Source organism: Puccinia triticina, chromosome 2A (assembly GCF_026914185.1).
Source record: "Puccinia triticina chromosome 2A, complete sequence".
NCBI classification, from domain to species: Eukaryota; Fungi; Basidiomycota; class Pucciniomycetes; order Pucciniales; family Pucciniaceae; genus Puccinia; species Puccinia triticina.
This window is the reverse complement of record NC_070559.1, coordinates 2,293,190-2,304,771: the sequence shown is the minus strand read 5'-3', so window position 1 is coordinate 2,304,771 and position 11,582 is coordinate 2,293,190. Positions and strand designations below refer to the sequence as shown.

The 11,582-nt window shown below is 48.5% G+C and overlaps 2 protein-coding genes across 2 annotated transcripts; one reads left to right on the top strand and one right to left on the bottom strand.

The window, feature by feature from the left end:
* Window positions 1–729: 729 nt before the first annotated feature.
* PtA15_2A232 (uncharacterized protein) lies at window positions 730–1,295 on the bottom strand (the record flags this gene model as incomplete). Its single annotated transcript, XM_053166232.1, has 4 exons — window positions 730–815; window positions 888–1,008; window positions 1,125–1,200; window positions 1,279–1,295. 4 exons carry the CDS (start codon window positions 1,293–1,295, stop codon window positions 730–732), a joined length of 300 nt encoding a protein of 99 aa, XP_053017474.1.
* A 7,593-nt stretch (window positions 1,296–8,888) lies between these two features.
* On the top strand, window positions 8,889–11,574 carry PtA15_2A231 (uncharacterized protein; the record flags this gene model as incomplete). The annotated part of the gene is made up of 8 exons (XM_053166231.1): window positions 8,889–8,964; window positions 9,241–9,424; window positions 9,564–9,840; window positions 9,916–10,040; window positions 10,128–10,375; window positions 10,472–10,580; window positions 10,661–10,727; window positions 10,801–11,574. The coding sequence occupies 8 exons, from the start codon at window positions 8,889–8,891 to the stop codon at window positions 11,572–11,574; spliced, it is 1,860 nt and encodes a 619-aa protein (XP_053017473.1).
* Window positions 11,575–11,582: the final 8 nt, after the last annotated feature.

The following is an 11,582-nucleotide window of genomic DNA, read 5'->3' as shown; positions in this document are numbered from 1 at the left end:
GAGGTGTGTACCTCTTGATGGGATAGTCAGTACTGGCCATCAACAGCTAGCTACTTCCCACATTATCAATGGCTGGTCCATTGTAATCATCAAGATGAGTACTGTTAGGGTCATGTGGACCTGCACTGGAGTATTTCTTGAATTTGGGAAGGAAGGGGCAAGGCAGAGTGCAAAAACCTTTCTAGGTCCAAACTCTGGGGGGATGTATTTCAGAAGCTATCCAGGAGAGAGTGATTCTCTCTTGCTAGGATAACTAAACAAAAATTGGATAGAAAAGAGGAGAAAGGAACTAAAGTGATTGAGAGCAACCTACCTAGCCAGGAGAGAGTGATTCTCTCTGCAGGACTAGGGAAGCTGGGAGGCGAGGTTATGTATTCAAGTCAGTTGGGGGTTTAGGGTTAACTAGAGTATAAGGCGGCTGCACCGCCGTACCCACAGGGTCACTGGAGAAAGTCCCAAAGGCAAGTTCAATGCAGACTGCCCAAAACTCAGTTGTGCAGAGCTTTGTCAAGACTAAGGTGCCTCACGTTGGGCTTAGACACCTTACAGAGATTAGACTTGGGAATAACAATCATTGCTTAAGGGAGGAAACCATTTTCATATGCCCAAAACTTAGAGGAGTTTTGAGCTTCCTTCAGACTTAGGCGCAGTCCGTAACCAATCTCTCTTGGCCTACAGCTTTGCAAATCTCATTATCTCTCAACATGGATTATACCTTCGAGGAGAAGACTAAGGACAGATCATGAACAATTTCCTCTCATACGGGATATGGAAAGCTAAGACTTGGGAGCAGAGATTATAGCCTTCAGGAGAAACTGGTGAAAGAGCAACCAATTACTTGCCGCATGCATAGCTACCATTGCAATGACCATTAGACCCCTGTTTACCATTACTCCTGGTTTGCAACAGACTGGATTCAATCAGCTTGAATTGGACTGGCTTGCCGCCACGCATCCATTGATCTGCATCCTTGTTCTTGCGGTAATCCATGTCCAAGTAGGTTGACCTCTGTCAAACCGAGTCCGGCAAAAAAAAATTCAATTAGTCACTTGGGCCAAGCACTGCAAGCGGTTAGAAGGACGGAAAAGTTGAAATGCAAAGTGACAATGAAAAAAGCCACAAACAATTTTACTGCACTCTTGAGTGTTCACGTTCTGCTCCCGGTCTCTTCCCTTGACTTGATCCCAATCCACCATGTCTCTGTAAGACGAAATTAATAGGAATGCATCAAACTATGCATGCATCATTGCATATGCAAGACGAGAGATTCTAGCTCACGGCTTGGTGTAAGACATCATCAAACTTGGGGGGGCCAAGGGGCAAATCAGGATTTTGGTCAATGTTCCTGTGCCCAAAATGGAGCCCTTGATCAGCATTTACACCAAAGAAAGAATTGAGAGCTTGTGTGGATGGAAACACACCAGGTATGTATCACTTTGCCAAAGGTTTTATGAATTGCCAACATCATATCACGCTCCGTGTTCTCAGGCACTTGACCTTTGACACCACTCGCATTCTTGACATCAAGCGCAATACAAGACATCAAAAAACAAGCTGAGGTGTTTCTGTGACTTTTTATGAGCAAGATGAGCTCTGAGACCTACCATCTGAATAAATAATCCACTCTGGTTTTACTGAGAGCGCCAGCGAACATCATTACGCCCCAACAAAGTAGAAAACTTGCAGTTTTCCATAGAACGGCGGCGTCAGAAGTCAACATTGAGGGAGCTTGAGGTAGGTTTCCCTAACTGGACCTAGGTCAGATTATCTTGTTTTGACAGCGTGAAATATCTGATGGAACATTCAGACTCAGCGGCGAGGTATTCCACCCCTTAGTGATTCGCAACCAACTGCAGCCAGGTGGAGGGTTAGTCCCCAATTATAAACGCTATTTTGAGATTATTTTGAGATTGTTTTGAAATCAAGACCAACTTTTTTTTGACTTATTTTCATTTCAAAACAATCTCAAAACTCTTTGAACACACCTGGGAGGGGTGTTTGAGATTTCAGAAAGCCAAATTTCTGAAATCAAAATTTTGAACAGGCAGTATGCCTGTATGGTTGCTAGGCAACTGGTGCCTCAGACCCCCCCCCCCCCCCCATATAATGGCTGTGTTGGGTTGGCGGAGTTTGCCGCACGGGGGTTGGCTGGCACATGAAAAAAATTACTGCTGCAGTGCCGATATACCCAATTGCCTCAACGTTCCACGATTGGATTGCATTCACTACAAAAATCCCAATGGCCCACTGTTACGAACACCTGCAGGAAAACCAAATTCCCCAGAAAACCCGGGACCACTAGGGGCAATATGATCCTGACCTTGGCGGCGGAGGCACGGGAAGAAACGCTTGGCTTTGATCTTGGAGCTGATGATCCAAATGTCCATGGAGGCGGCCGCGTGGGAAATGTCACACCATTCAGCCAAGGCTGAACAGGCAAGCTGTATTCTATCCAGCTTGCTTGTGTCACAGACATCTTGCCCCTGCCTGACCAATCCAGCAGGCTACTTGCTCAGGGATGCACAAATGTTTATATGTGCACCCTGCTGTTTGAAGCTTTTCCAAGAGAATTTCAAAATCAAAAATCTTTCATCTTGATTTCATTTTTGTTTTGAAATTCTTTTTGAATACTTTCAAAATAAAACTCAAAAATTGGTTTATAATTGAGGCCTTAGTCAAACCAATACTGGCACCCCGTTGCAACAACCCTGACCAATTCAAAAGCTCCCCAAGAAGGAGTCCGAGTCCCTAGAAGTGAGGAGTGATGCTGTGTCACAATAAGAGACAAGAACTTTACCAATAAGTAACCAGTAAAACACTGGTAGCCCCTGCTCCGCTGCCGTAAAAGAGTCGCCTCAGCAAGTATCTGAACAGGGTTTTGGGCACTGTATTGAAAGCTGGCCGCATTGGGTATCCAGATTGAACTGTCCTGTGGAGTGGTGCAAGGTTTGTTGATTGGAATAAAATGGCAAGCCTATTTTTCTGTTGAGGGGTTCACCACATTGGTTTGGAGTGTAACTTTGGTCGCTGAAAAGTCTCGTCAAAGAAGACCGCCTGCCATTCCGGGAGGCAAACTGAATACTGAAAAATGCCAATCACCAAAAGGTAAGAAAACCTGAATCACGAAATTGACTAACATTGGTAGTTTGCGCCATTCTTGGAGGTTTAGAGCATCCGCATTGGTTCAGCTAAAAGCTAAGCTAAATTACCGCTTGCTGAGAGCCAAATTTAGCAATGCGGAGGGCACTCCACACCGGTTGAGCCAAATTAAACGGCAAACTCGCCTGACTGCGCTATCAACGCTGCTACGCTAACGCTAAGTGGCCCTGTAGTGTAGTTTAGCGTAGCGGCCCACCATTGGTAGCAGGGGTTCCCCTATGTATCTTATGTACATGTTACAGACTATCCAACTACCCACTCATAGTTGAAGAGGCTGGAGATCCAGACTGCTTCCTCTATAACAAGCCCCCAAAGTTTCATTATGTACCTTTACTGACCACAAAACCCCCAAATGTAGCAGCTACAGTCTGATCAGTTCACAAATATCACTACTTTGGTAGTTTCTTGGTGTTTCTGCCACTATATCTCATCCCAGCGTGGGAATACTTCTGCCATATGGTTACCAAAATGTTTACAGGCCCCCAAAGATCCATTATGTACCTTTACTGACCACCAAACCCTAGCTCCAAATTTAGCAGCTACAGTCTGATCAGTTCCCAAATATCACTACTTTGGTAGTTTCTTGGTGTTTCTGCCACTATATCTCATCCCAGCGTGGTAATCCTTCTGCCATATGGTTAGAAAAATCTTTACAAGCCCCCAAAGTTTCATTATGTACCTTTAATGACCACAAAGCACCCAAATGTAGCAGCTACACTCTGATCAGTTTCCAAATATCACTACTTTGGGAGTTTCTTGGTGTTTCTGCCACTATATCTCATCCCAGGGTGGGAATTCCTCTGCCATATGGTTACTAAAATGTTAAAAAGCCCCCAAAGTTTCATTATGTACCTTGACTGACCACAAAACCCCCAAATGTAGCAGCTACAGTCTGATCAGTTTGCAAATATCACTACTTTGGTAGTTTCTTGGTGTTTCTGCCACTATATCTCATCCCAGCGTGGGAATTCTTCTGCAATATTATTGCCAAAATTTTTACAAGCCCCTAAATGCAAAACAAACTGCTAGGCAGTGCTTGTATATGCAAGTAAATCCTAAGTTTAAGGTCAAAGAGACTTTGAATATTGGTGTCTTAGACTAAATAAATTTGCAGCCCAACAATCATGTATCATCAGCCAAAAGGGAAAAAAATCCTCAAACTGAACAGAATTTTGACTGGATTGGACTCACAGCAACGGTGAAAGGCTACGCTGCGCTACAAAAAGCGCCCACTATGGCGCAGCGCAGCGGGCACCCGCTACGCGACTGACCCAAAAAGCTTTAGCGCAGCGGGTAACCCACTGCGCTAAAGCTAAATATAGGGCACATGCGCTTTTCCCCAACGCTTTTCCCCAAGGGGGAATAGCGCAAGCGCATCCAAAAACGCTGCACTTTTGCGCTAAAATAGCGCAGCGCAGCTTGAAACGCTTTTTGCCTCTATGAGTGCGCTACATGCGCTTTTTTGCTAAAATAGCACAAGCACTCTAAAGCTGTGATGCGCTTTAAGGCGCTACAGGCTACCAAGCGGGTATACATGTACCCCTTGTGTCAGCTCTGGTCTCTTGTGTGACTCGGAGTTGATAGGGTTTATAATCCAAGCTGTAGCGGCTAATATAGCGGCCAGCGGAAGAATGCCACACTATAACCTTTTCAGGCCAATGGGAAGGAAACCACGCCTCGACGCTGAGTAGAGGAGGGGCTAGCTCCCTTACAAAAGTAAGGGGACGCGGCGATGACTCGAGCCGGCGCCGTAGCTTTAGAACAAAGAAAGGTTATTTTCTAAGTTACAGGAGTGATAACAATCTCCTGTAACTAGAAAATACACGAGATGAAGTCAAGGAAGGCTGTAAGAGAGGAATAAGGTTAGTTTGATTATTGTAAACCCCACTCACTATTGATTGTAGTAAGGTTGGCGGGTTTTTCATGTGTAATAATCTTGGGGGAGGAATCTCTACAGGTGAGAGACCTCCCCTTTTATATTACAGGGATCAGCTCCCTCCTTTGAGTTAAGGACCTGAGGGATCCTTAACTCCAAGGAGAGGAGTGATCACGGAATTCAGATGGGATTTACATAAATGTGTATGTAATCACCCTATTTGTACATATATTAGGCTTAAACAGGACAAATACATAGAGAGATAAGATTATCTCTCTCTGTATAAAAACATATGTAATCAATGTGAAATAAGTTTAATTACATACTCAAAAGAGTGTGAAATATGTAATAAATACATAATAATAGTACATTGGAATAAAAGGTACATAATTAATGTAAAGACAGGGAATTGAACTCTTGACTTTATGTACATGAGTCAATCAGTAAAGCAGTCTTTAACCATTACACTGCCAGCAAACAGGTGACGTAATCCGGATTTTGTCACGCTGACGTAATCCAGATTCCAATTCAAATCCGCGCCCCGGGTGTGTCGTCACCTGTTGTGGATTTCGTCACCTGCCATTCTCAGTGGCAGGTGCAAGACAAAAGCACGACTCCCTTGATGGCCGGTGCTGACCGGTCATTGAGGGGACACACGCACCTCCCTTGATGGCCCATCTGGACCGGGCATCAAGAGGAACACACAACATTATCTTGTTGGCCGGTCAGTACCGGCCAGCGAGAGTAAGGCACTGTTTGCACTCTTGATGGCCGCTACTGACTGGCCATCAAGAGGTGATACACATACCCCTCAATGGCCTGTCAGTACACCGGCCATTGAGACAAAAACACTAAGGCCCCGTTTGGCACCAATATAATTATAGGTGATATAATCACTGATTAATTCAATAAAAAATACAAAATTCAACATAAAGCCTCCAAATTCTTTTTGTAGGCAACCTACAGTGCTGGTCTCTTCAACTGTGAACCCAGAATCAACTTATCCAGCCATCTTCAGCACCATAATACCATTATATCACTTCATGCTGGTCAAAAGTGATATAATGGTATTATGGTACTGAAGATGGCTGAATCAGTTGAATCTGATTTCAAAGTTGAAGAGACCAGCACTGCAGGTTGCCTACAAAAAAAATTTGGAGGCTTTTTGTTGAATTTTCTATTTTTTATTGAATTAATCAGCAATTATATCACCTATAATTATATTGGTGCCAAACAGGGCCTAAACTCTTGAAAGCCCGTACTGGCCGGTCATTGAGAGCAAAACTTTCTTGGTGATGTGTATACACATCACCCTCGATGGCCCGTCAGTACCGGCCATCGAGAGGAACATAATACACTCTTGATGGCCTGGACTGATTGGCCATCAAGAGGAAATACACACCCCACTCGATGGCCCGTCAGTACCGGCCATCAAGAGGAATATACTACACTCTCGATGGCCTGCGCTGACTGGCCATCAAGAGTGAAGTGCTTTGCTCTCAATGACCAGTTGGGTCGCTGTGCAAGATGCGCATGTCCTCTTGATGGCCGATCAGTCCAGGCCATCAAGAGTGTATTATGTTTCTCTCAATGGCCGGTACTGACAGGCCATCAAGGGTGATGTGTATACACATCACCAAGGAAGTTTTGCTCTTGATGACCGGCCAGTACGGGCTTTCAAGAGTTTAGTGTTTTTGTCTCAATGGCCGGTGTACTGACAGGCCATCGAGGGGTATGTGTATCACCTCTTGATGGCCGGTCAGTAGCGGCCATTGAGAGTATAAATAGTGCTTTACTCTTGCTGGCCGGTATTGACCGGCCATCAAGAGGGTGTAGGGTGTTCCTCTTGATGGCCGGTACAGACAGGCTATCAAGGGAGCTAGGTGTGTGTGTCCCCTTGATGACCAGTTAGCACCGGCCATCGAGGGAGTCGTGCTCTCTTGCACCTGCCACTGAGAATGGCAGGTGACAAAATCCACAACAGGTGACGACACACCCGGGGCGCGAGTTTGAATTTGAGTTTGGATTTCGTCAGCGCGACAAAATCCTATAGGACCCAGGAAAGCCCCTATGGAACACAGTAACCTAAATTCCCATATTTTTGAAAAATTCATACATTCTTAATTCCCATATTTTTGAAAAATTCATACATTCTTGGGGCTCATTCATACAGGTTTTGTGTGTAGGTTCAGAGCTTGGTCTAAAAATTCATACAAATTTTGTGCCTACGTTTTTTTGGGGCAGCATTGATGCTGCTGCCAAGGGGGGGGGGGGGGGGGGGTGGAGAGGGGGGGAAATAAAAGAAGAAAAACTAGGAACCAGACTGCTGTAACTGTTGAGGGGGGGGGGGGGGGGGGGGGGGGAATGGGGTCACTTGGGCAGGGTTAATAAGAAGGACAGAAAGTGGGATGCAACCTGTGGATGGATTGGGTGGCGCAGGGGGAGGTGGATTGATATACTTTGTATATACTTGTGGCGGTGGTACTGGAGCCGCAGCCGGAGGGTAGGTGAGTGTGGCACCCCTCCAGCCTAGAACTGTATACTTGATTCAGACTGAAAAATCATTACAGACAAGGCTTTCAACCTTAGCTTGAGCCCCTGATTCTCATACATTTCTGGTTACTACCCCCCTTGCCCTCAGAAAAAATTCATACAATTGAGGTGAGTACCTTTACCGGCCAAAATGACCATTCATACATCTGGGGTGTGTAGGTTTTTTGGTTTTTGACAAAAAAATCATACATTTTGGTTACTGTGTTCCATAGGGGCTTTCCTGGGTCCTAATCCTATAGATGGCGGATAGATCTACAGAAAAACAAATTTTGTGCATACTTCAAACACACCTTTAACAATTGCTTTGCCAAGGAGATTGAGGAAATGATTCAGAGGGAGGGCAATCCAGAATGGATCGTTCCTTCTGCTCAAATCCAAAAATTCTACCAACAACTCGTTGCAGTTGAGGAGTGGGAGCAGAGGGATTTACTGATAAAGCTGCATGCAAAACTTGACCAAGCCCTTGGAGAGCACTACCACCCAGAGAAGTATCACCAACAGATCGAGAAACATGCCCCCAAAACGCAGCAACCCTCTCAGGAATGGAATCAGAAGCAATTGATCTCCAACTTGTACCCAAAAGTTGACACAGCACTTCGATTAACTGCTTTCCACCAAGAAAGGGCCCGTTTACAACTATATCGGCCACCATCCAAGGAATGGGATGAGCAAACCTTGATGTTAAACATGCCTAGAGGGATAAAAATGGTCAATGGAGGAAGTTCCCCCTATGCCAAGTATCACCTCAATAACTATGACCTTGGAGTTGACAAGTGGGATCAGAGGTACTTGATACTGGAATTTAAACAACAACTTAAAGTGATACTTGAGCAACTATCCCCTTACTTATCCGTTGGTCCAAAACACCGACGTGGCTTCTTTAATTTTTTACGTTCTTGATTTTGTCACTGCAAGCCTTGTTGAGTGCATGGAAGACCCGATCTTTGGCAAGTACTGCGCCCACAGCGCAAGGGAATCTCAAGTTTATTGCTCTTCCATTCTAGAAGTCCAGATACAAAACCAGAAAACATCAAACGAAAAATCTGCACATAATTAACATAAAGAAAGAAAAAAAAATGTGTATATAAATAATGAAATAGTACACAAAAGATTCAGCATAGAAGGCAAAGTTAAAGCCCGTCAGAAATTTGTAAGAAACCATAAAAAATTATACTTGTGGTGAAGAAAGCGTAGAGCTTAAGATTGGACGACTTCCTGTCGTGATCTCATGAGGATATGCAGATCCGGTGTGGAGTGTCGAGCCCAAACTCACGCTTTTTGTGTCTGGATTGATGTGACGATGGAAATTACCGGCCAGCCAGACGGGCCACTGTGGGCCAACTTTGCGACCACATCTTGGGATTTCAGGAGTGCCAGTGATGCTTCTGAACTTTAGCTGTTTTCGCTTGTGGTTTTTGTTTCTGTTTTTGTTTCTGTGATTGTTAAAATGGAGGGGAGATGAGCCTAAAAGTATTTTAGCCGGAGTCAGTGGATGTTCCTCCGAAGGAAAGCACTGCAGCCCACCGAGCAACCACCTACGAACCATGTCCACACCACCAACGAACCACGAACAACAAGAACAACAACAAGAACAACAACAAGAACAACAAGAACAACAACAAGAACAAGAACACAAACAAGAAGAACTCCAGATAAGCACTACCAGGACCCGCGCATCCTCCTGGTCGCTCTTCCGCCGGAACTCGATCTCAACCGACCGCCCGGCAGGCCCCGACTCACTGCTCACCAGACTCACCACACCCGCCGCACTGCCCCTCTCCGGGCCGGCAGTACTCTCGAGCGACCTGCGCCAGACCCACTCCTCAACCGGCTCGGGCTCCTTCTCGCTCTCTTCGCTGGCCTCGGCCCTCAAGCGCCCGCTCACCCTCACCACCAGCCCCTCGCCCTCGCCCAGCGCCCCCATCCACCCGTCCCCCCACCACCATCTGCACCAGCAGCAGTCGCCCTCCGACAGCAAGTCCGTCCACGAGCTCTCCGCCCGCGATGCCGACCCCGACCCCACGCCCTCGGTCCCGCCCAGACTGGTCGTCGAAAGCCCCTCCCACGACGACTCCCCGCCTGCTGTCCCCTTCGACTTCAACCTCTTCCTCGAACACATGCGCTGGCCCCACGCCGAACCCATCGCCAAATACCTGCGCTCGTTCCTCAAAGAATTCACCAAACGCGCCACCCATCCCTCCAAGACCACCGGCGTCGCCGAGCAGGTCAAGGTCGTCAACGACTTCCTCGATGTGCGCCCCTCTCACCTCTAACCGGCGCACACACACACACACATTTACACTTATCTCTCCCCTTGTGCTCTCCAGTTCATCAGCCTCAAGATGCGCGAGATCCCCGATGGACCTTGGGATCCACGCACATGCAACGAAGCCGAGTTCGACAATGCGGTGGAGGCGATGGAGAAGCTAGTGATGAACCGGGTCTGGCATCTGTGAGTAAGCCCGCTCCCGTCGTCCAGGATAGAGCCCGACCCCGATCTACAGCACCGTTGAAACAACGGGGCAAACCATCCCAACAGGACCTTCACGCCGGCCTTGACGAACACACAGCCCTTCCAAACTGACGACCTCGAGCGGGACACGGTGCTGTCGCAGAAAATGAACCTGTTCAGCTGGCTGACCGACCGCCATCTCGACCTCAGTCTGCCCCCCGACGAGGCCGACGGCTTCCTCGAGTTCGCCAAGACCGAGCTGCTCAAGATCAACTCCTACAAGGCCCCGCGTGATAAGATGATCTGTATCTTGAACTGCTGTAAAGTCATCTTTGGTGTGTGGGTGTCTTCCTCTCTCTTCTCTCTCTCCTAAACCCTCCAATACACCCTTTTACAAACTCATCTTCCGTGTGCGTGTATGCGGTCCTCAGGATTGATTCGTCATGTGGACAACTCTGAAGGCGGCGCAGACACCTTCATCCCCATCTTGATCCTGGTCGTCCTCCGCGCTCAGCCGAAAACGCTCATCTCGAACCTCCAGTACCTCACCTTCCTCCTCCTCTTTTTCTTTTCTTCCCTTTTCTCTCCGAAACCTGAGCCCTTTCCCCGTTGTGTGGTAGATACATACAAAGGTTCCGGAATCCGGACAAGATGCAAGGCGAGAACGGATACTACATGTCGAGCCTGGTGAGTCTGCCAGATATCCTACCCAAGGAGTCCAGAGAGGGAGGCCAGCTGACAGGGCAGGTTGCGGGACCAGAATGCGGCAGTGTCGTTTATCGAGCGACTCGAGCACTCGGTGTTATCGAACATCACGCAAGAAGAGTTCGAGCACAATGTCGAGCAAGCGATTGTGCAGCTGCCGCGGTCGCCGACGCAAGAGACGCGAGTCTCAGGGACGTTGGGCAGTCTGGTCTCGCCGACGAAGGAGGGCAGCGCGGTGTCCGGGCCGAGAGCGGAGGGCGGGGGGATGGCGGGGTCGACGTCGTTGCCGGACATGACGCGGACGTGGCTGTTCACGACGGTGCCGCAGCTGGCGGAGAAAGCGGTGAGCAAGCCGCTGAATGCGATCGCGCGGATCGTGGACGACCTGGCGTCGTCGGAGCCGGACGAGGGCGGGCCAGGGCCGGGCGAGCGGCACGGGCTGCGCCGGGCCAGCTCGTCCGTCGACGTCCATCCCTCCTCGCCCATCGACTCGGGAGACCCGGCCCGGCGCGGCAGTCGGCGGAGGGGCGGAAGACCGCGGTCCGCCGACTCGCCCCGCGCGCGCAGCGCCGACCTGCCCCCCCACCCCTCCTCCGTCCTCCCCGCACACGGAAAGGAGAAACTCGCGCCCCCGCCGGCCGACCCCCGCCCCGGTGTCCAGACAGACATCGACAAGGTCGAGAGCCTCAAACGCGCCGAACACGCCGCTAAGCTCGACACGCTCGCGGCTATCTTCCCCCAGCTCGAGCCCGAGTTGCTCGAAGTCGTGCTCATCACCCATCGCGGGATCATCAGCAAAGCGATCGACTCCCTGCTGGAAATGTCCTGACCTCCCCC